Below are 19,535 nucleotides of genomic sequence, written 5' to 3' on the forward strand. Positions count from 1 at the left end.
GGCCATTCTGGATGTTTCTGGGCAGGAGAGGGTCCCCCACTCAGCTCACACCTTCCCAAACCCCCCAAGCTGGGCGGCCCCCCAACACTGCCAGGATTGCTCGTCTCCCCCAGGCCGGGCTGCTGAAAAGACCCCTCCACAGGCTGCCTCATGCCCCCTGAGTGCGGCCCACATCCGCCTGGGAGTGGCCATCCCCGGTTGGACCAGCCCGCGTTCTGGGGGCTCCGGGGATGGCTTTAGGCAGTGGTGGAGGACAGGGCCTTCAGAACTGGACAGACCTGGGAAGCTTCACGGGAAGCTGTGACTTGGCGAGTGGCTTATCTCCCTCGTATAAAATGGGGATGGGGGGCCGCCTGGGTGGCTCCGTTAGTTAAATGTCCGATTTCGGCTCAGGTCACGATCTCGCGGTGTGTGGGTTCGAGCCCTGCGTCGGGCTCTGGGCTGACAGCTCGGAGCCTGGCACCTGCTTCGGATTCTGTGTCTCCCTCTCTCTCTCTCTCTCTCTGCCCCTCTCCCATGCGCACTCTCTCTCAAAAATAAACTAACATTAAAAAAATGTTTAAAAAAAGATTGGGGGTACTAAAAAGAGCCACTTCTGTGGTTGGTGGGGAGACAACAGGGGTGAGGCGGGTAGAGCCCCGGCTGGCACGCGGTAAGCACTCAGTGAACGTGCCTCTCAAGGCCGCTGGCCACGGTCACGGCCTCACCGGCACGTCCCCTCTCTCTACTCCCGCAACCGACTTCTCGCTCCAGGGCAACCCCGGGCCAGGTCCCGACCTTGATGTGCCGTGTGTCAGATGTGTTCAGGGGGCCCACCGGCTCCCCGTCAATCACCCCCCAAGATTCATTTCCATCTGGGGTCAGCCACTGTCCTTTGGGTCTTAGACACCACGACCACCCCTCAGGTTTTGCCTCATCCCGTTTGACCCCACGTCCCCGCCTAGGACGAGCCACCGGAAGCTCTCCTTTGTCTTCAGACGTTTAGAAACCCTGAACACGGCACAGGGCCTACCCCCACAGCCCCACTCTGTGCAGCCCTCAAGGCCTAGCCCTTCCCGCCTCTCCATCCCTTTAGTTCCCCAAACAAACCCCACCCCTCCCTTCCCAGCTGGGAGGCCTTGGGCAGGTTGCTTTGCCTCTCTGGGCCCCCTCAAAATAGGGATGGTAAATCACTAGCCCTGCCTGATTCACAGGGCAGGCGTGGGCATCCCAGTGAGCTGCCATGGAGGCCCTTTATTGAGAACCTACTATGTGCTGCCTCCTGCACCCACTCAGGGCGCCCCGCACCTACAGGGACATCAGGTCCGCTCTCCCCCTGTCGTCTTTGGCAATGCCTTCTGGGCCTCAAGTGTGGTGTGCAAACAGGCGTTCTCACCACTGCTCCAAAACTACTTTTCCGGAATCTTCCGCGAGGGAACAACGACCGCTCGGGCCCTGTTGAGCTTCTGCCCTTACGGGGTGCTAGTGGGTCCGAGGGTCCTGTGCCACACCCCAAGCTCCAGGCAGATGATTTACTAGAGGACCAAGACGACCCTGGAACCTAGAGGACAATGAACTAAACAGGGAGTGCCCACCCCGCTGACAAAAAGCCAGAGACGCGCCCCTCCCGCCAGCCGGGCCGACCCAGCAGTTCTCAAACTGGATTCCCCTGGGCTCCCAGCTTCTAGGCCTGGCTCTTCAGCGTCTCGCTCACCCTCCTCTCTCCCTACCCGGGGCATAGGCTGGGGGGCTGCCCTCACCAGGCCCTGCCAGGATCCAGACCCCCCGAGACTCCACGTTCCTGCGCGTTTTCTCAGCCTGGATCAAATCACGATGAAAGGCAGGAGGGGCCCCTCCAACATCTGGGCACTGCCTCCCCCTTTCAGGTGGGAACTGAGCCCAGAGAGGGATGTGACATGTCCAAGGTCACACACGGAGGGGGCAGCAAAAGCCAGGGCTCCCACTGCAGACGGCTCTGCCCCCGCCCTCACACCCCCCAGGGCCCCCTTGAAATGGATGCCAGGAAAGGAAGGCCAGAGGGAAGAAGGGTAGGCTCTAGGCCCCCCGGGGGGCTCAGTTGGTTGGGCGATCGAGTCTTGGTTTCGGCTCAGGTCATGATCTCACGGCTTCGTGAGTTCGAGCCCCGGGTCGGGCTCTGCACCGAGAGCACGGAGCCTGCCTGGAATTCTCTCTCCCTCTCTCTCTGCCCCTCCCCTGCTCACTCTCTATCTCTCTCTCAGAATAAATACATAAACGTTAAAAAAAAAAGGAAAGGAAAGCAGGGATTTGAAAAGGTATTTGCACACCGTACTCACAGCAGCATTTGTCACAACAGCCAAAAGGTGGAAAACATCCACGTGTCCACTGACAGATGAACGGATGGTCAAAACGTGGCACGTGCGAGCACACGCGCACACACACACACACACACGCACACGCACTCGGGGAAATACTGCTCAGCCGTAAAAAGAAAGGAGATTCTGACCCACGCCTACGACATGGACGAACCCAGAAGACATCCTGCTAAGTGTCACAAAAGGGCAACATCGTAAGCTCCCGCTTACGTGAGGTCCCTAGAGTTGTCAGATTCAGAGAGACAGAGAGGAGAGTGGGGGGTGGGGAGTCAGTGTTTCAAGGGGGCAGAATCTCAGTCTGGGACGCTGAGAAAGTTCTGGGGACGGGCAGCAGTTGACGGCTGAGCAACGGCGTGAATGCGCTGAGCGCCCCTGAATGGCTAAAGGGCTGAATCTTGGATACGTTTCACCACAATGAAAGTTTTAAGAATTGAAGGCAGGTCGGCCAGTTTCTAGAACTCAGGGGTCCCTTCAGGTCCGCTACTCCGGGGAAGGGGCAGGCCCCCACCCTAAACCAGGTTCACCCTTGGCCTCCTGGCCCCCCATTGGCAGATGTGACTGAGGGAGCCCAGAACCCCCCACCCAGGGCTCCAGCCCGCCCTCCGGCCCAGCCTGTGCCCTCAGCCTCCAAGCACCCGGCTGTCCTGAATCTCCGGGCAGTGGACCCGCGTGGTCCTGAGGTCTCCAAGCCAGGTACCAGCCAGATGGCTTTGGGGGTGGGGGAGAAGGGCTCCCGGGCTGGGGGCCTCACCCGGCTGGCTCCAGGGGCCGTGTTTATTTTCACAGTGTGTCCGCATCCCTGTTTCCGCCCTGCCCACAGGAGGGAATGCTTTAAAGAAAATCTCAGTTATTAATGTGGTTTCTTTTGTTGTAAGTCACTGCAAAGACAGCAAACGAGGGTTTATTTTCCTAACGTGCTTGGCATAGCTCAGCGCCCGGCGCAGACCTCAGCGTTTGATTTGGGAGGGACACGAGACCCCGCTTTGCTCTGAGTCACCGGCAAAGCCACAGCCTTCCCGGCCAGTTCCGGGGACGCCTGCTCTGGGAAAATCACTGGCGAGGCTCGGCTACATCTACTGGTGGCTTTGTGAAAACAAAAGAGAAGAAAAAAAAAATTTTTTTTTTTAATTTTGAGCCTGCTCTCCTGGAAGACTGAAAATGTACCAATTTTCTAACTCATGAGTTTCTCCATTAGCCCTTAAATTTTTAATTTTAATTTTTAATCTCTCTTTGGTGTCAGTTGTTTTCTTTGGACCCAGAAACAGCTCCAGAAGCCACAGGAAAACCCACTTCTGAGCATGGGCAAATCTTCGGCGAGGCGCCAGGGCTCCAGGCGGGCCCAGGACTGGGGGACGAAGTCACAGCCCAGGGCCCCGTGCCTGCTGGCCTGGGGTCTAGAGTCCCGACACCCTGAGGTCTGGTTGCCTATTTAGGAAAGGGGTCCCGTGATGCAGGCTGGGTTCACCGAGATCCCGGGAGGGAAGGTTCCTTCTCCCCCACTTTGGAGACTTCGAGACTCGGGAATCCACAGTGAGTGGCAGTGGGAGGGGGCACCTGCCTGAGGAGGGAAGGAAATGGAAAAAGAACAGAGCAGCCGGCCTCTGCCCTCTCTCTGCAGGCCCAGACGCAGAGAGCAAGCCGAGGGAGTCTCACGGGCCAGGGGGACAGCCATACAGTGTCCCCTCCCCCGCTGCATCCCGCCTGCCTCTCCGGGAGGAACTCTGCCGGCAGCGGGCACCCCTGGAATGCGCCCAGTTGGCCTTGGGGAGACGCTTGACTCTATATAAAACATTTGGATTTCATGGACTAGTGACTTGCTTTCAATCTAAGGAATGAGTATAGGGTTACCTCCTTTTAATTTTGCCAAGTAAGGACATTCAAATCAAACAATCTCCAATTATTATCCCCAGTTCATGAAAGAAAGGGCGTTTTAACACCAAACGTGAGGGGGAAAGATGTGATCCCCAACACAGAGAAGCCTTGAAACTGAAACGTGTAGCTTCCCGAAGAACCCTCCACGGTGGCCATGCACGTTTCAATTTCACAGCTGAGTGGGAGATGCTCGCTTCTGGGGGCCAGACCGCTGCCGCCGCTCTTGCCCCACCCCACCCAACCCCACACCCAGTGCGTTCCCTGTCCCCCGGGCCTTGGTGCCCCCAGGGTGCGGAAGCCCCATCTAGGAAAGGAAAGCCCCCCCCACCGCCACCGCAGGCTCTCACTGAGGGTGGCCGGGCTAGGGTGGACAGGGGGGTGCTGGGGAGGCCCCCTACCCACTGAGCTCCCTGGGGGCTGCCAGTGGCCCTGTCCAGGCACTTGTGTCCGCAGATGACACAAGCAGTTCTGGGACACCCCCAGAAAAACCCTGTGTTTGGGAAACCTATGCTGTGTCCCAACAGCGGCGATGCCTTCCACCGTCTCTCCCCACGGCTGGGCTGGAAACAGGCACCCAGCCCCTGGCCAGGTCTCGAGGGCAGGAAGCCCGTGCCTCCTTCCTTCTTCTCGCGGCCACTTCTGCGCCCCTCTCTTCTCTCCTGTCCTTCCTTTTGGCCCTTCCTTCTTGGCTTCACCTTCAATTTGCTCCTCCTTCTCTCCCCAGCCCCAGCGGGGATCCCCCATTCGTTCAGGTAAAATCAGAGACCTCTCCTCTCCTCTTAGGGGAAGCCAGCTCAGAGCCAGCCGCTCCTCCCAGGAGCCCTGGGGTCCTGGAACGAACTCAGGCTGGCAGAGCCCCTCTCCTCTTGCACCAGAAGGCACCCACTTTGCCCCCGGCCCAAACCAGACACCTCGCTTCCACTTTTCCATCAGGGAAACCCCAGCTCCCGCGGGTGGGTTGGCCTGCTTCGTGCTCACCCTGGAGGGTGCAGAGAGATGCCGGAAGGCTGTGGCTGGCGGGCAAGTGGACGCCCCCGGGAGGGAGCCAGCAACGGCCGGACGCGGCTGGCACCAGCTGGGTGCTCTGTGAGGTCCCGCTGGGAGTCAGGCACGCCTCACGTACACACGTGCTCCTGGACAAGGTCTCAGGCGAGGCTGGAGTCACCTCGGTGCCCCCTGCACCTCCTCTCATCTGAAAAGCAGGGCATGTAGCCAGCCGGGGGAGAGGGGGGGAGGCTCCCCTGAGACCTGGAGGCTGGTGCAGGAAGTGGGGGTCCCCAGGAGGGGGTGGGAAGGGCTCTTAAAGGGGCCCAGAGCTTCCAGCAGGCCAGCTGGCTCCCCGGAGCTAGGGGACCTGGCTGTGGTCTCAGCCACCCTAGCTACTCTACAGGTTGTAGGCGAGCGGTGAGGACTCCCGTCCTTCCTCCGCTCCCACGAGAAACGTCCAGGGCCAGGCACCTTCGCTGTATCTCCATCTCTCCCTCCCCCCCACTCCCCGTCTCACCCAGGGCTCAGGCCCCAGTGATCCAGTACGACTTTCTGAAAAAAGCCACTTGGGTGGGTTGTTTGTTTTTAAAGCCCTTTCCTGATGACCTTTAACCTCGGCAGAGGAGCGAGGCCTCGCTGGCTCCTTAGGGTTGGGCCAGTCCATCTAGGAAGCCGCCGGTGGGGTAAACTGGGGGTGGGGTGGGGGGGGGGGGGCAGGCATCCCCACCCCCGCCAAGGAGCCCATCTTAAGACCTAGCCGCAGCTGGGGTGGGACAGGAGGAAGCGGGGCGGCCTCTGAAACCCAGGCGTGTGACCCGGCTGCCCTGCCCCTCGGAAGCCTCGGTTTCCCCGGCTGTGACTTGGCAGTGATCGCACCCACTTCCCGGGCGACCTGGCGGGGCGGCCGTGAGCGCTGCCCACCCCCCCCACCCCCCCCACCGGGCCGGGCACCAAGGCGGCACACGTCCCCGCCGTTCCCACGACCTGCGGCGGCGGCCGTGGCCGAGGGCGGCCGAGCCCCTCCCCGGGTCCAGAGCCCCGGTCCCCGCAGCCCGCCCGATCGCAGACCGACGGCCCCCACCCGGCAGCCGCACCCCCGGCGGGTCCCGCGCCGCGTCCGCGCCCCGACTCCCTCCTGTCCCGGACCCCGCGGAGCGCGCGCCCCCGCGGACCCCGCGCTTCCGTTCCCACGCCCCCCCCCGCCCCCACCCCGGGCCCCGGCCGCCCCCCCTCCCCCCCGGGCTCCCCACCCCCCGCCCCCGCCCCGCCCGCACTCACCGTCCTGCGGCGCCGCCTCGCTGCCGCTGCTGCCCCCGGACGGCTCCCGCACCGCGCCCTCCCGCGCCTCGGCCCGGGCCGCGGGGCGCGCCGCCAGCCGCCCGGCCGCCGCCACCTCCTCCAGGTCCAGGAGGTGGCTCACCGTGAAGTTCTTGCGCGCCTGGGCGCAGTCGCCGGGCCCCAGCGCCGGCGGCGGCGGCGGCGGCGGCGGCCCCGGGCCCAGCGGCGGCTTGTCCAGGGCGAAGGCGGCGGCGGCGGCGGCGGCCGCGCTGTCCATGCCCGCCAGGGCCCCGGGGTCGCCGGCGCGGGTGGCAGGCGCGGGTCGGAGCGAGCGCGCCCCGCGGCCGCCCCGCGCTCGGCCCCGCTCCCCGCCGCCTGCTCGCCCCCCGGCCGCCGCGGCCCGCCCGGCGCTGACGTCGGGGAAGCAAACTTTCTCCCTCCCCTCCGCCGCCTCGCGCTCTCCAAGTTGCTAAAAACGCGAGCTCCTCCGGCCGCACGCCCCTTCTTGAAGCAGACCTCGCCCCTGCCTCGCCTCCTCCTCCTCCTCCTCCTCCCCGTGCCGCGCCTCGCCCGCCCCCACCCTGCGGCTGCGGGGAGGGAGGGGGTCCTGCGCGGAGTCCGGCGGGGGGGGGGGGAAGGAGGAGGAGGGGAGGGGGGAAGGGGTGTCCTCCCCGCGCCCTCCCCACCCACAATGTAAGGAGTGAGAAAGTTCAGTGTTCGTGGCGGTGGGGTGGGGGTTGTAAATCCCGCCCCCCCCCCGTCTCCATTCACAAAGTCCTCCTCTGGTGGAGGGGGGCGACTCTGAGACAGCTGAGGGGGAAGGGCCGAACTCCCAACTCCACCCTCATCACCCCCCCACACACCCCCCACACTGTGCACCCCAACGCGGTTCCTAATCTTCTGGGAAGAACCCGAGGCCCGTCCTGTTCACTCCACCTGGCGGGAGACCCAGAAAGCAGCACGTTCTCAAGCTTCTGGGGTGTAGGCGCGGGCGGCCCCCAATACACACGCCTCGTAGCCCACCTCCAGGATGCTCCAGGCCCTCCCCGGGGGAAAATCAAGCCGATAGGAAAGAGTTTCCCTCCAGAATTCCTACTTGACGCCCAAAGGACAGACAGCCAGACGGCAGCCAGGCTGACAGATGGGTGACAGGGTAAGAGAGCCACAGGCTGGGGTTTTTCAAGGAAAGCCCTCCAGATACCGCAGGTATCTCCCCGGGGACAGCCGCTTGGAGACCTGGCCCTCTGTCCTCCCTGCCATCCCTGCACGGTGGTAATGTCAGACCAACAAAAATAATAAGCCCGTGGAGGGGGGCGGGAGGGGGGGAGGCCTTCCGGGTGCCCTTCCTGGGCCTCTGCACAGATAAAACCCAGCCTGTGCGCACCACCCCCCCCCCCCGAGGATCTGCAGAACTGGCCACCTGGGTTCTGCAGGAGTCACCCCCCCCTCCCAGAGAGAAGGGAGCGACCCCTAAGGTGGGGCGAAGTGTCCCCCAGGTGGTGGTCACCACAGCAATCCACGGAGGTGCACACGTGGGCAGATGGAGGGTTTGGAGAAAATGGAGTTTCTCTTCTTCGGAAAGAACCGGCTGAATGAAATACCAGTCTCCAGGGCGCTCCTGGCGGGGGGGGGGGGGGGGGGGGGTTCAGCAGGTGAAATCTAGGGCCGGTGGTGGTGTCAATGTCGGCCTGTGGACCTGGGAAGGGCCCAAGAGAGTATGTAGATCCCATTCCCCGGCATGACAGGTGGGGAAACCGAGGCAGCAAGGGCAGAAGCTCCCTCGGGGGCTGGGAGGACCATGGAAATTGTTCCGTCCGAGCCCTTCCTTTGAAGAGGGGGCCGTGAGGAGTACGGTGGTCGGGTCTCAGTCCCAGTGGCTTTGTCCCTGAGCTCGTCCTTCCATCCTGCACATTCAGAGACGTAATGTGCTGTATCTGTGTATGACGGATGGTGCTCCGGCCCCAGCCTCCTGGCTTCAAATCCAGACCTTGCACTTCCTCGCTGTGGGCCTTGGCAGTCTATTTAGACTGCCCCTCTTGGTTATCTCCTCTGTAAAATGGGCCGTTAGGGGGACTAAATAAGTTGATACGTACATCGTGGGGCACCTGCCATCCAGTGAGCAGCCAGAGAGCGTCAACAAATTTGTTTTTTTTTAAGCATTTATTCCTAGAGGCGGTGCAAGGCAGTGATGGCGAACTCAGACTCTGGAGCTGGAGGGACGTGGGCCTGCATCTCTTCCCTGCCTCTTGCTAGCTGTGTGGCCTTGGAAAGGTCACTCAGTAGTTCTCTCTGAGTCTGATCCGTCACCTGTACGTAGGGATAAGAAAAGAGACCAACCCGATACCTGAATTCTTGTGAATCGGACCCTGTTGCAACCAAGGTCGTGGCTCGTTTTGAAATATTTATTTATTTATTTAGAAAGCGTGAACACGAGCAGGGGGAGGGGCAGAGAGAGAGGGAGACAGAATCCCAAGCAGGCTTCGGGCACAGAGGCGGATGCAGGGCTCAGACTCAGGAACCACAAGATCATGACCTGAGCTGAAACCAAGAGTCAGTCGCTCACCTATTGAACCACCTAGGCGTCCCTGGGTTTTTTTTTGTTTGTTTGTTTTTGTTTTTGTTTTTAATTTTATTTGATGTCATTGCTATTGAGTGGTTATGACCTGGGGCCGGGGGCATAGGTCACTATTCCAAAGCTGAGCCCTTGAGCAAGAACTCCGGGCCTGATGTGGGGAGGGGGGGGAATTCCAGTTAACCTGGAGAAGGCAAACTCATTACCCCCCAGGGACGCGGCTAGGAAAGAAACCATTTCCATGGTGATTGAGATCAAGGCCGGGATGTCAACCCAGAGGGGGCAATGAAGGGGAATTAGGATCACAGTTTAGAACCTCAGTTCAACAAGGGTTTACTGAACCAGGCCCTGGTCCAGGCAGCAGGGATGGGGAGGAACAAGGGGGCACAGAGAAGGTCCCTGCTCTCCAGAGAAGGTTCCGCAGAGAAGGAGCTGATCCTTAATTAGTGACTCTGCTGGAGGTTGGATCCTAGGTGAGACCATGAGCTAAAGTGCCTGTTTGTCCCAGTCTCAAAAGCTCACATGCTTTAAAAAAAAAAAAAAAGTTAAATTCTTATTGCAGAAATAAGATGCTTGATGTGGAGATTTTAGAAAACATCAATAAAATTAAGAAAATAATGGGGCGCCTGGGTGGCGCAGTCGGTTAAGCGTCCGACTTCAGCCAGGTCACCATCTCGCGGTCCGTGAGTTCGAGCCCCACGTCGGGCTCTGAGCTGATGGCTCGGAGCCTGGAGCCTGTTTCGGATTCTGTGTCTCCCTCTCTCTCTGCCCCTCCCCCGTTCATGCTCTGTCTCTCTCTGTCTCAAAAATAAATAAACGTAAAAAAAAGAAATTAAAAAAAAATTAAGAAAATAAAAGTCACCGGGGCCTCTGGGTGGTTCAGTTGGTTAAGAGTCTGGCTCTTGGTTTTGGCTCAGGTCATGATCTCCTGGTTCGTGAGTTTGAGGAGTTTGAGCCCCACGTCGGGTTCTATGATGACAGCACAGGCCCTGCTTGGGATTCTCTCTCTCTCTCTCTCTCTCTCTCAAAATAAATAAATAAACTTAAGAACACACAAGAGAAAATAAAAATTACATATGACCCACTCCCAGATGTCTCTGACACACTGTAGGTATTCAATACATGTTTTTAAAAAGTCGGTTTAATGAATTACACCGTAAGTTAACCAACTTGGATTTAAGTCAAAAATAAAAACAATAAAAATAAATAAAAGTTTGTTTAATGAAAGAAATTGAAGGTAATCACTATATTTATTTAATATTGAAGATCTAGAAAAGCAATAAGACAAGGAAAAGGAATGAGCTAAAAATAATCTGAGTATATCTTTCCAGCTTATATCTGTATTCTAGATAGATGGAGAAAGATCATCATTCATATTTTAAAAGTCAAGCTACATTGTAACAACTTTTTACTTTTTTTATTTTTTTTTCAACGTTTATTTATTTTTGGGACAGAGAGAGACAGAGCATGAACGGGGGAGGGGCAGAGAGAGAGGGAGACACAGAATCCGAAACAGGCTCCAGGCCCCGAGCCATCAGCCCAGAGCCCGACGCGGGGCTCGAACTCACGGACCGCGAGATCGTGACCTGGCTGAAGTCGGACGCTTAACCGACTGCGCCACCCAGGCACCCCTGTAACAACTTTTTATAACTTGCTTACTGTGTCTTGTCTACCACTGTTTTTTTTAAATGTTGATTTATTTATTTTGAGAGACAGAGAGAGAGGGAGACAGATCATGAGTAGGGAAGGGGCAGAGAGAGAGGGAGACACAGAATCCGAAGCAGGCTCCAGGCTCCGAGCTGTCAGCACAGAGCCCGACGTCGGGCTTGAACCCACAAACCACAAGATCATGACCTCAGCCCAAGTGGGATGCTGAACCAACTGAGCCACCCAGGTGCCCCATTCCACCACTATTTTTAATGAAACCCTAGTGATACGTCATTCCCTGCTGCTATACATCCATACTTAGGTTCTTGCTGATAAATATCCGGATGTGATAGACAAATAATAGCCTCCCAAAGATGTCCCCAGCATAATCCCTGGGATCTGTGGATTTGCTAAAGCGGAATTAAGGTAGCAGATGGAATTAAGGTTGCCTGTCTACCCAAAGGAGATCCTTGTAGATGACAGTGTAATCACATGGGCGCTTCCAAAGGGAAGAGGGAGGTAGGACAGCCTCTGTCAGAGTGACACAATTTGAGAAAAACTCAAGTGGCCAGTACTGGCTTTGAAGAAGGAGGAAGGCGCCCACAAACTCAGGAAGGTGGGAAGCCCCTAGAAGCTGGAAGAGGCAAGGAAAACATTCTTCCTTAAGACATCCCCCCCACGGGGGAGACATGCAGCACCGCCCCCCAGCCGGGCCTTGATTTTAGCCCGGACTCTCCGATCTCCAGAACGGAAAGGTAACACGTTTGTTATCATCTTCAGGTACTAGGTTTGTGATCCTTTGTCACAGCCCAAGTAGAAAACTCCCGCGCTGGGTCCGAGATTCTGCGAGAGATGGAAGACTTGCGATCATATTGCCATAGAGCCTCCTCCGGAAAGGTCGTCTCAGTTTGTGTTCCTGGGTCTCTGCATCCCGGTTAGCACGAGCTCTTTTATTTGTTTGTTTACGGCAGTGTCTTTGTGGCTTTAACACAAATGAAACATGCACATGGGCTGTCTATTCATTTTCTTCCCCACGCAGCCCGGTGTGGGGACTGGTGACCGTCGGCCCGCTGGCTGCCTTTTCTACAACCGCCTTGCAGTCCTCGGAGGAACCGTTGTGACCAGTCCCATACGGTAGGATCTTTTTTGCACACCGGCATCACTGTGACTTCCGGCTCCTCGATGTTGTGGCCCAGAAGCTTCTGGAAGCCACTGGGTGGCCCACCCTTTATTTTCTTGTTGCTCCTAGAACCACCGTGCGGCATCGAGAACTGGCCCCAGAATCTCCTCCGCGTCCTGGGGTCAGTGCCAGTCACACTTAATTTTGACCTGTCAGTCGGACTGGCACCAAATGAACTTCTTGGTGTGTGTGTGTGTGTGTGTGTGTGTGTGTGTGTGTGTGTGTTTGATGATCTTGGACTTCACCCGGGGCCCGAGGGCAGCATGATGCCAAGGAGTGAGTACCTTAGGCAGTGCTGAGGCAGAGCAGTACTAAGAAATTATTTTAAATTTGGAAAGGCGTCTCCCGTTTCAACCTGCCTACGTTGAATGGCTGCGGAAGGTAAATATGTTTGGTATCTAATGACCTCTCGCGTTTCTTATCTGTAAGAGGTCCGTCTATAGTCACTACCCATTTTTCTCCCACCATGGTTCTATTTCTTCTGGAGTTGAATCGGTGTCATTCCTCAGCCATAACAATACAAGACACTCGACTGTCCGTCGTTCAAGGGCAAGGCCCATTTCACAGATGGGTAAACTGAGACCGAGGATGGCACGGAACCCTGCGGCTCTTCTGGTTCATCTAATCGGCCCCTGTGGCCGTGTACCCAGGAGCCTCTTCCGAAGGAGCCAGTTCAGCAGGGACAGCCGAGGCACACGGGCTGAACTGCCCTCACTCTTGTGCGTCTGGGGAATCGTAAACACCGCAGGCTGATGTGACTCAGACGTGACCAGGCATGACCGTGACAGATCACAGGGTTCTGTAAATATTGTGTCAGGCCGCGATCACAGCGGGGCTCCCTGCTCATCCCAGACCCCCGTCCACCCTGTGGGAAGTGGAGTCGGGCCCAACGGGGCAGGACATCTGGTTCTCTCCCTCAGCTCACTGCCCGGACTTTTCCCAGCCTCAGTTTCCCCCCTGAGGATCTCCCGGCCGGGATATCCTGCTGAAGTGACTGGTCCTCAGCTCTTGGCAAGGGTTGAACTATTATGCCCCTTTGAAAAATATTTCCGCTTTACCTGCAAATCCAAAGATTGAGATGGGCTCCGTAATGGCAGCGGCTCACGTTAAACCACATTGTCTTACCTCGTCCTCCCAACTACTGTGCGAGGAGGGGAAACTGAGACCCAGGAAGCATAAGCTTTGTGTTCCAGTAAGTTTGTCAGGCTGTTGACCATCATGCCAAGTGGTTCCATGGGAATTTAGGACTCAGAAGCTCTGTGTTTCTCTTGAAGGGTTACGGTCTCCTTAAAAAAATAAAATAAATAACACAAGACACAAACAAAAAAACTCCGGATATAACTAGACATGGCCGACGTTGCATTTCCCTTTTTGCCTTGGCTAACCAGGAACTCCAAAGCTAATGCTAAGACATAATCGTTGGTTCTTGGGGCTCCTGGGTGGCTCAGTTGGTGAAGCATCCGACTTCGGCTCAGGTCGCGATCTCATGGCTCGTGAGTTCGAGCCCCACATCGGGGCCTGCGCTGACAGCTTGGAGTCTGGAGCCTGTTTCAGATTCCCTGTCTCCCTCTCCCTCTGCCCGTCCCCACTCATGCTCTCTCTCTCTCTCTCTCAAAAATAAACATTAAAAAAAAAAAGACATAATCATAGTAATGTTATCTGTCCAGATGGCAAGTCGCTGTATTAGCTTGTCTTTTCTTCTCTTTCCATGTCACCTTTTTTTTCTTTCTTTTTTTTTTTTAAGATGAGCCAAATGCAGTAGTGAGAAGGGGGCGAAGAATAGAATGAGGAGCCCGATCCGTAACGGACTAAAATTTTGTTCACTCACCACCTTCGGACCAGCCTCCACGCAGCCTTTTGGTTTTCCTGTTTTGGTTTCAGAGTTTGGGGGTTCAGAGTTTTTGGTTCAAAAACCAAAAAGCCTTTTGGTTTTCCTGTTTTGGTTTCAGAGTGTTGGGGGCGCAGTAGCCTTGGGTTTGACACTTTCCAGCAGCGGGACTGGGTCACTTAACCTCTCTGGATTTCAGTTGTCCTCGCCTGTCAACCGGAAGGAATGACAGGGGGTATCTCCCGGGGCTCTTGCGAGAAGCAGATGAAGCCGGCCGTGTAAATCGAAGGCCTGATATGGGCCTGGCATGGGGAAAATATTTGATAAACGTCCCCTGCGGGTATGAAGAAAAGGCTTTGATAAGAGCCAAGAGAGCAGAGGGAATGGCCTAAATGGGGAAACTGGACTGGACTCGAGGCTTGCCCCACTGTGGACGTGCTGTGACTTCGGGTCACGTGCCCCCCTCTCCGAGCCTCCGCTTCCCGTCCTGCCGGCAGACGGCCCGCTCTCTCCCGCTCACCGTTGCGTCCCCAGAACCTGGCATTGGGGAAAAAAAGGAGAAGCTGACGCGGGCCCTGCCCCAGCACACAGTACGCCTCCACATGTGGTTGTCCTGAGAGTGGACAGCTGATTGGGTGGCCGGGGGTCAGAACCCCCACTGCCCAGGAAACGCCCGGCCGGCATGGTGGACCGTGCCTGGGCTGGTGCCGGGGCGGCAATAAGGCAGGTCTGGGGTCCCGAGGAGCCGGCAGGGCCAGGACAAGCCTGCATCCAGGCCTAGGGCCGAACAAGCTCCTGTTGAGTGCCTACTGTATGCACGGCTCCAGGAGGGCACAGCTCCGGGCCTCACTGCACTCTAGACCCGCAGCAAACCCCTTGCCGCCCGCACACTTCACGGGGAGATGGGGCAATGGGAAACGGTCCAGAACAACTCATTCCATGGGGATTTATTGAGCACCTACTGTATGCCGAGTTACCTCCGGGGAGCACCAGACCCTGGTGGGACTCCTGAGGAGGTATTCTCGTCCGGCTGAGCCGCACAGACTAAACTCGGTCGGGCCGGTCACTCTGTTCCCGTAAACACACCTTCCACGCCGCGGGCTTTGGGCGGCTGGGACCCACATGACTCCCAGGATGACCCCTCTTGTTACAGGCGGAGAAACTGAGGCTCAAAGGGGAAAGGACCCATCCCACACTGGGGATCCACCTCGCATGCAACTCTCCAGCATTCTCTTCTGGGAAACTGCCCGACGCCCCCCCAGCCTTGCCACGAGTCAGGGGAAGGATGCCCAGGGCCGGGGGGGCACAGGCTGAGGCCCGGAGAGGCCTGAGCCTTCATAAAGGCTTCCGGAACCCTCAGGCCCTGCTCTGGCTCCCTCCCGGGCCCTGCAACATCTTGCTGTGATTAGTTTGTGGCGAGTGGGGTGGGGCTTGGGAGGCTCCTCCTTGCACACAGCAATGGCGGGGGGAGGGCATGTTCAACAAAAGGGGGGCAGTGGCTGAGGACCAGGCAGGGCTGGAAGGCGGGGGGACGAGGCTTTCAGCTCACCAGCTTAATTGGGGATATAATATTTATTGTTATTTATAACTTGCTCTTGAACCCACGGCAGGAGAGTGTGTTTGCAGCCTGCACAATCCAGGCAGGCGTTAAATAATTAAACCAAGGGCCTAATCGGCAGTGAAACTCCCCAGGGCTCCCACTTCCTTTAGTTCGCTGATTGCTGATATTTTGGGGGTGAAATATGACCATTTTTATCATCAAAGAGATCAGAGTTCCAGAGGAAAGAAATGGGGGGGGGGGAAAGGGAGGGGGGGTGGGTTCTCCCAGTTTTCTTTTCCTCTGACTTAGTGGTCTGGTAAAGTTTCTTTAGACACGCAAAGATTTACACACCTTTCTGCAGGGAGCCTTAAATTACTCCCCGATTCCTCACACATTTCCCCGAGCGCGGGAACAGTAAGTCATTGAGGAATGAGCGGGCCGCCCCATAATCGCTCCGGCGGCCTTTGAGAAGGAGAATGTCTAATGACTTTTTTTGAAGTGGAGGTCAAGGTTTTTTAAATAAAACAATCTGTATTAATGCAATTTCCTTTTTAGCTGTAGCATTGGATTTTTTTCCCCCTTTGGGGCGGGGGCGGGGGTGGGGGGAGGGGGGCGGGAGGCAGGGGTGGGGAAGGGCATCATTTTTCTCCTGCCAGACAATACGGCCCTAATGAGATACATTTATTTAAAACTCTGTATATCATCACCCTGTCAGGGCCTGCAAGAGGGACCCCACGTCTCCCTCTGCGTTTGTTTCGGATTAGTGCGGGCCCACCGATGGCCTTGCGGATCTGGTGGCTCTTGGGGACTCTGGCCTCTTGCTCCCGCCCTTAGTATAGCCTTGACCCTTGCATTCTGTGCCCCTGCCCCACCACCCCCCATCTGATCACCCGGATCGTAGTACAGCCCTTGGGTCCCAGATCCCCTGCCTTTCCCCACCTGCCTCTCGCTGCTCAGACCTGGTCCCCCCGGTCCCTGGAGGCCTTCCTCCCTGCACCCGGGACGAAGTACGGCCCTGAGGTCATGCCAACGATGCCGCCCCAGACACAGCCGAGTTCCAGTCCTAGCTCTGCCGTTCAACCCCATAACTGTGGGCCAACAACCCAGTTTCTCCAAACCTGCATTTCTTTATCTATCAAATGGGGTAACAAGAGTTACCCACCCTCCCTCCCTGGGGTTGCCATGCGGCCGTAAGAAGGTTCTGCCAGGCTCCCCGAGCATCTGCCTGGTCCCCAGCGCACAGCACGTGTCCACTTACAGCCGCAGCCCCTGTCAACACCACCTTTACAGCTTCCCCAGTCCTAGAGCAGAGCCGGCGGGCAGGACCTGGCCTCTTCCCCGCCCCCGCCCCGGTTAACAAGCTGGCAGGACCTGAATGCAGGGCTCAGTACGCCTACAGACACGTTTTCATGGGGCGCCTTCTGGTGCGGGGACCGGGCTGGGACACGGGGATGGAGTGGTGACCCAGACAGCCCAGCAGAGAATCTAGAGAAGCAGGAAGATCCGGGGAGCATGGGGGAAGGGGTGCGGGGAGGGGGCATTGAGCAGACTGGTGAGGCACGAGCAGGGTTCGGCAGGTGGAAAGGGCTGGGGTCCAGGGACGGCCAGGCAGGGGACCCACAGAGGCTCCCCCCTGACCTGGGCCCTGCCGCAGCGTCCCTTTTGGTCTCACCGTGACTCACTTTCCCCTCCCTGCCAAGAGCTTGAATTACATGATTAAGGGCTCCGTGTGCACCAAGGTCATGAGACGTCCATTCCACAAATGTGTGCCACGCTCCTTCCTGCGCCCCCTCGGGGCTGGGCCTGGGGCCACTCTGAGGACAGATCGGAGCTGGCTCCCACCCTCCCGGCTCCCGGCCTGCAGAAGGAAAGGACGTGGGTGCTGGATATGAGCTGGACTTCGGCATCCCAGGGGCAGGGTGTGGTCAAGGGAGGCTGTGCGGGCTGCAGGGCGGGAGCTGAGTTTTAGGGGAGGAAGGGAATTAACCCCAGCGTCTGTCTGCCTAGAGCAGAGACCATGTTCTCCCCCTACAGCCCTGGCTGGCAGGAGCCACTGGAGCCTTGTTTGGGCCCAAGGGCTCTGGGACCCGGGGGGGAAGAGGGGGGAAGCTTGGAGACCAGGGGCAGGATTGCTAATGTGCTAAGGCGGCCAAAAGAGGGGACTAGGCCGGTGGCGATGGCTCAGCCATGGGGTCAAGGCTGAGAAGCTGTCCACTCGTCCCCATTCCCACGAGCACCTACTTGACCCAGCTCAGGGCAAGACCCTGGGGCCCGGAGGGTCCTGCTCCTGCAACAGAGAGACCCCGATGCCTCCGTCCCCACCTCCTCTCTTAGGCAGCAGCTCCTGCCCAGGCATAGGACCCACGTTAACCGCTGCCGACTGCCCAGGCGAGGTCCGCTTGCCCTGGCTCCTGCCCGCCGGACCCGCTGAGTTTCACGCTGCAGCCTCCCCAGAGCCTCGCCCGGTGCCTGGCACTGGGGAGCGCGACACAAATAGCCACCAAGTAATTACCAACACAGTGACCCACGCAGCATGTCTAGACAGCATCCAGATGGGCCTGAGATCGGACACCAGCGCTGCCCCGCGTGTGTTCTGTGACCTTAGCTGAGTCACCTCCTTCTCATCTGTAAATGGGAGGAGCCACACCCCTCGGCGTCTCAAGCGGGGCCGGGGCTTGATAAACGCTGGCTACCCGAGGGGACCCTGGCCAGGCGTGTGGTGCTCTCTCGGGCTACACGGGGGCCCTCCTCCTCGTCTCACTTTTGACACCTCTGAGGCCAAACCCCGAGGTGCAGCCCTGACCCCACAGCCCTTCCTGCCCCCAACCCCCCTCCCCGGGCCCTCCCCCTACATCTTTGTCTCAGCCTGTTCTGTCCCTTCTGTCTGCATCCCCACCGGTTTCCCTGCCTGTGGTTTCTCTCCGCGTCTGCCAGGAATCCTATCCCAGAGGAACCCATACTCCAGGGCTGTACTGGGTTCCTTTCACGCAGTGAGATGGGAAGAGAGAAGGAGAGAGAGAGAGAGAGAGAGAGACAGAGAGAGGAGGAAAAAAATCAAAGCCCACATATTGGTTCCAGATGTGGCCTGCTCCCTCAGCCCTTCTCCAACTATTTAATTAAATTCCCCCAGACAGCCAGGAGGGTTTCTTAATGATCAAATTTCCCGGCTCCCCTCCACTCTGTCTCCCTGACGGATGGCCGGCCAGATTCTTCCTGCGTTCGCTTTGCCAAGCAGGGCCGGTGGGGGTGGCGTGGAGGGCTTTCTGGGGAGCACAAAGAACCCTGTGCCCGCCTCTTGCCCTCCCTCCTTCCCCAAGGGATCTGAGCCATCCCTTGGTGGAGCCTGAGGGGGCCTGGCGACAATGGCTGGAGGGGGGCCCCCGCGGTCCCGTCCTCCGAGCTCTGCCTCTGGGCAGGCCTGCCGGGAACTGAAGCCGACTAGGCACCAGCAGGTTTCAGATGGGGGAGTCTCTGGGATCAGGACTCTGGGCTCACGGACCAGCCAGAGATGGGGCTCAGACCTCCCGGGGGCCCTCCCCACACCCACTTGGCTCAGAGAGGGCGAAGCCTGTGCCAAGACCACACGGACCTGCTTGCCAGGGGAGGCGGAGGCAGGGTGGCCAGCATTTAGGAGGTGAGCATCTGCCAGGGAGAGGCCTGGGCACTATTTCTCAGGATGGTTCCCCCACGTGAAGCTAACAGTGTCTCTCAGGAAGCCCCCCCTGACTTCTGGAGCGGGAGGACACGTGGGCAAGCCTCGAGACCACCAGCTTTTTCTTCTTGGTTGTTTTTTTTTTTTTTTTAAATGTTTATTCATTTTTGAGAGAAAGAGAGGGAGAGAGACAGCGTGTGAGCGGGGACTGGGCAGAGAGAGAGGGAGGCGCAGAATCCGAAGCAGGCTCCGGGCTCCGGGCTGTCAGCACAGAGCCCCACACGGGGCCCGAACTCACAGAACCGTGAGATCACGACCTGAGCCGTAGTCGGACGCTCAACCGACTGACCGCCCCCAGGCGCCCCGAAACCACCGTCGTCTTGTGTAGACGGGGCAGTGAGGCTGGGAAAGGGCCAGGCCCGAGCCTGGGCCCCAGAAGCCTTCCTGTCTTGGGGCGAGGGGGCCTGAAGGGCTCTGTATGGACCGAACGTTTGTGCCCCCCAAGTTCATATGTTGAAGCCCTGACCTCCGAGCTGATGGTATTAGGAGGTGGGGCCGTTGGAAGGTAATTACCTAATTAGGGCGGATGAGGTCATGAGGGTGGAACCCCAGGATGGGATTAGCGCCCTTACCGGGAGGACAAGAG

At 58.1% G+C, this 19,535-nt stretch overlaps 1 protein-coding gene across 1 annotated transcript in view; it reads right to left on the minus strand.

The window, feature by feature from the left end:
- The window catches only part of PRRX2 (paired related homeobox 2), a 40,944-nt gene extending 34,023 nt beyond the window's left edge, over nt 1–6,921 (minus strand). Inside the window, exon 1 of the mRNA XM_053204510.1 lies at nt 6,471–6,921. Coding sequence (XP_053060485.1) covers nt 6,471–6,747 — 277 coding nt within the window. The 5' untranslated portion in view covers nt 6,748–6,921. The remainder of the gene's footprint in view (nt 1–6,470) is intronic.
- Between the last annotated feature and the right edge of the window lie 12,614 nt (nt 6,922–19,535).

This window comes from Acinonyx jubatus, chromosome D4, assembly GCF_027475565.1.
Source record: "Acinonyx jubatus isolate Ajub_Pintada_27869175 chromosome D4, VMU_Ajub_asm_v1.0, whole genome shotgun sequence".
Lineage (NCBI taxonomy): Eukaryota > Metazoa > Chordata > Mammalia > Carnivora > Felidae > Acinonyx > Acinonyx jubatus.